The sequence below is a fragment of the Cyprinodon variegatus genome, unplaced genomic scaffold (genome assembly GCF_000732505.1).
Source record: "Cyprinodon variegatus isolate N-32 unplaced genomic scaffold, C_variegatus-1.0 Scaffold1230, whole genome shotgun sequence".
In the NCBI taxonomy this organism is placed as follows: Eukaryota; Metazoa; Chordata; class Actinopteri; order Cyprinodontiformes; family Cyprinodontidae; genus Cyprinodon; species Cyprinodon variegatus.
The window spans coordinates 117,204-121,398 of NW_015151683.1; the positions used below are offsets into that span (position 1 = coordinate 117,204).

The window sequence follows — 4,195 nt, forward strand, 5'->3', positions numbered from 1 at the left end:
ACTTAAATGCATTTCTTTTAAGACCAGCATCATCATGTAATTTTTATTTTCAGTGTTCTTCCCTCAGTTGTAGGACTATATAATAACATTCTGCGACAACTTCACATTTTTTTTTATGCTTTTGATTTTCTTTTGTGGTGAAATGGAAATAGTGACAAGGAATATTGGTTTAATCACGTGACAAAATAATGAAGACATCGGGCCATAGGCCTATTTTAAATTTTTATATAACGCATGCACTTCTTTCACAAAGAAATCCTATTTTTTATTTTTTATTTTCACTGTTGTTTTTCTTTTTCTTTTAGAATAGAAAATCCATTTATTGTCCCACAATGAGGGAAATTGTGTTTTTTATCAAATAACCAGTAAGGCAATTTGTACATTTTGCCTTTTTTTTTTTTATGTTTTGACAATATATAATATATGTAAATGAAAAAAAATAGATATATCAATAGCACTGATGTTAAATTTATACATTATTGTAGCTCTTTAATAGTCATAAATAGGCTGATATTTTCCATAAAATTTCCAGCATGATTTCTCATCTGTGGTTCACTCCAGAGGTTTTATCACATCTGCATTCAGTGAGCAGGAGCTGCACAAAGGCATGTAGGGCCGATTGTTAAACATGGCCTTAATCTAAACTGGGCGCCTTTTTCTGCAGCTCACATGGTGTCTGCTACAACAGCCAACATGATCCTGCTTTGTGTCAGCTCGCATTAAAGCTGCACGGCGCAGAGAGGAGAGGAGGAGGAGGATGTGGACAGGAAGAGAGGGTTGAATCAGACACCGTGCTTAAGCATAATTTAAATCATATTTTACTGCTTTTGAAACTTTTTTCTCACTTTTATGTACAAAAAAAACTCCATAAACAGATTAATAAATTAAAGTGATCAATACAAAACTAAATATATTCTATGGTGACTAAAACACATGTCGACGAATAATATATACACAAAAAGCCTAAAAACCCTGTTTCACAGCGTATCAAGTAAAATCACAAACAAACCAAAAAAAGAGAAAGAAATCTGAAAAATTATATACAAAATACAGTGACAATTTATAGCTGCTCGTCTTCGGGGTATTTCTTTTTTTTCTCTCAGAAACAGCGGATCGGCTGGCCTTTTACATTTGTTCACATGACATAGGGGGCACGGCAAAAATAAAAGCTCTGCCTGCGTTAGTGCAGCATTACAACAACACAATGTTGTCATCTCAAAACACGCATACAGAATGAACACAGACGAGTCGGAATAATTTAACTTAAATAACAAACACATAGAAACAACACAGCGAGGTGAATATTTACTGTGGTTGAATTATGCTGTAAGCATGGCGGCCTGACTGCTGGAATCTGTTATTTTGGGTAAAGACCTGATTGGCATTTAGGAATCAATGCTTGGTTTTAGGTAATCATCTGCAGTAAAATAAAGGAAAAAAACAACAATAAAAATCCTTACACCGATTTGAGTTAAAAAAAAATGAAAGTAAACAACAGCAGCCCAAATATGCTTTTTTTTCGTTTTGATTCCCGCTGCCAGTGACTCGCTGCCCTGCGTGGGTTCACTGTGCGCATTTTCGTCCTCTCAGCTTCCCCTCCATTTTTTCCTGCTTCTCCCTCCCTCCTGTCTGCTCGCCGGGAAGAGGAGGCCTCAGCGCGCGGGATGCGGCAGCTTTTCTAGTGGAGCATCGTCAATGCCGAGGCCGCGCTCGTGCCGCTGCGGCTCCCTCAACATCCTGAGTCTCTGCTCACATGAGCTGCGACTGTTGCATAGACTCTTGGTGCGTGGTCGGGTACCACGAGGTGTAGCTGGGGATGTAAGAGCCGGTTGTGCCAACCGAGGTCTTCACGGTGGTCGGGGATGTCCAAACCTGAGCAACCGTAGGCGAGCCGGTTGAAAGTCCACGGCCGGTTGCTAAAACGTTTGTGTCGATTGTGTTGCCGCCTTGCTTCATTAGTTTCTTAAATTTGGATCGTTTATTCTGGAACCAAATTTTTACCTGGAGGAACAAAAAAATGAAAAATTAAGATATGAAAGAGAAAAAATGGGCTTTTACGCACAGATTACGCACAGTTTACGCACGTATCTCATGCATGAATAGCAGTAATACAATTATAAATTGCAGTAGCAGTGGGAGATATTTGATTAAACTTGCCTGTGTCTGAGTCAGACCCAACGACGCAGCCAGCTCAGCCCTCTCCGGTAACGCCAAGTATTGCGTTTGCTGGAATCTCCTGTTGAGCGCTTGGAGCTGTAAACTGGAGTATATAGTCCTTGGTTTTCTAATCTTTTTCCCCTTGCCGTTAAATCGCACCTCCCCGCCTTCTACCACTGTGTTCTTCTCAGCTTCTGGTGCTGCTGATGGAGACAAAGGAGATGTGAGAAAAGATGATGAAGCAACTGCGACCAGCACCGCTATGCGACAGCGAACACTTGAAGCACAAGTTTTACAGGCTGTACTTTAGGTATAATTACCCCTAATTGCATACATTGTTTATAGCGTTACGCAATAAATAATTGCTGAGTCCAATTGTACATCTGGGGTAGAGATCTGTTAGGCGCAGGCGGTGCGCAATAATTCAACATGCGGGGAAAGGCAAGGACAAATGAGCAAAGATGCCGCTGCGCGCTTACCTGGATCCTCCAGCCGTGTCTGTGTGAGCCCAGAGCTGTTCTGGTAGGTCTGTACTGTACTCAGGTATGGACTGGTTGGATGGCTACCGACGGAGTTTACGTACGGATAACCCAAAGATCTGGGGAACGAAGATGCTGGGCTGTAGCTGTCGTGCTGCGTGTGACCTGTAGAATGTAAACAGTGCATGGGATAGTGTCCGTGAGACATGGAGGAAGGAGACATTTGTTGACTCGGGGGTCCAAACTCCATGAAAACGGCTTTTCCTGAGGCAGGGCTATTAAGACCTTCTGGAATCGTGGTCATTGTCATCTCTTCTGGCGGTTCCCTCCTGTCTCCGCTCCGCTTTTGTTGTTTTCCTCCTTTTGTGATCTCAGCTAAAGGATGGGTCCCAATTTAAGCCGGCCTGATTTTTTCTCCTTCCATTCATAAGAAAATTCAGTTTGCGCCTGTGAAAAAGTCCTGGGAGTGATGCTGTGGACCGAGACAAACTCGCTCAAAGGTTTGAATCTGGAACTCATGAATATTCATCAAAGGCAGTCGCTGATTGGTCCACTCTTTGCGACAGAGAAGCCCATTGGTGAGGCTGGGGTTGGGGTCCGAAGAACCTGATAAAGTCAAGAAAAAAAAAAACCTACAAAGCCTTAGATCTTTTTTTTTTCTTTTTACTTTACATATAAAGATAGGATTATTTTTTGACAAAAAGCGCGCTTATTTCAGGATAGCAATACAAGCATTAAAGGTGGCATCTATAATGGAGTTAAACAACACTTTCCTCCCAGTCACAGCTGCTTTGTCTGCTGGCCAGTCTGATTAAAGCATTTTTTTGATTAAAGCTCCTAATGTGCCATCAGGAGGAAGGCGTATATTAGCATAACACTGTCGTTCAATTTTCATAAGTAGGTCTGTAATTAGTCATGTATTTAACACGGAGAGCAACCTGAGGTGTCAGTTACACCTGCAGCAGACGGATAAAGCTCTAGAACCTCAGGTATAGGCCTAGTGATCCTTTATGACACCTTAAACGTTTGTAATATATCACAATATTTGAGATAATATATTACCCACAATCCAACGTCTTTAACTGCTTTTTTTTGTTACATACTTTATAATATTTTTGTTTCTTTAATAATCTCAATTTGAGTCTAAGTAACCATTATAGTTTGTTTAAATTGAATTAAGCTGCAGATTGACATTAATATTTGTTCATGTGCTGACAGTCGCCTTCTGTGTTGCAGACACATTTTATTTTTTTTCTTCTGGAGCACAGTAATCACCCTTATTTAATTTCAACTCAAGGTCACGAGAGTTAAAAGGGAAAAAGGTGTTTTAAGACCGAGTTCAAAGGATAGGTGGGACACCAGCATGGAGGGAAAGTATTAAGACAAAAAAATAAGGCAGGGAATTCTTTCCAGGATTTTAATCCTCCTATTGCATAATATCAGATATGAATAATTTAATAAAACAAACTACCGTGGAGTTAAGCTGAAAACAAATTATATCCGAGGTAGTATATATATATATATATATATATATATATATATATATATATATATATATA

The 4,195-nt window shown here is 40.0% G+C and overlaps 1 protein-coding gene across 2 annotated transcripts in view; it reads right to left on the reverse strand.

Moving 5' to 3' along the window:
• Positions 1-461: 461 nt before the first annotated feature.
• dlx1 (distal-less homeobox 1) overlaps positions 462-4,195 on the reverse strand; it is a 4,612-nt gene continuing 878 nt past the window's right edge. The window contains exons 2-4 of one of the 2 annotated variants that reach the window (XM_015401522.1): positions 2,637-3,242; positions 2,158-2,357; positions 462-2,001 (exon numbers count right to left, since the gene is read on the reverse strand). In XM_015401522.1, coding sequence (XP_015257008.1) covers positions 1,750-2,001; positions 2,158-2,357; positions 2,637-2,946 — 762 coding nt within the window. In that variant the 5' untranslated portion in view covers positions 2,947-3,242 and the 3' untranslated portion in view covers positions 462-1,749. Of the gene's footprint in view, positions 2,002-2,157; positions 2,361-2,636; positions 3,243-4,195 lie in introns of both variants that reach the window. The other variant, XM_015401521.1, reaches the window with a different exon arrangement.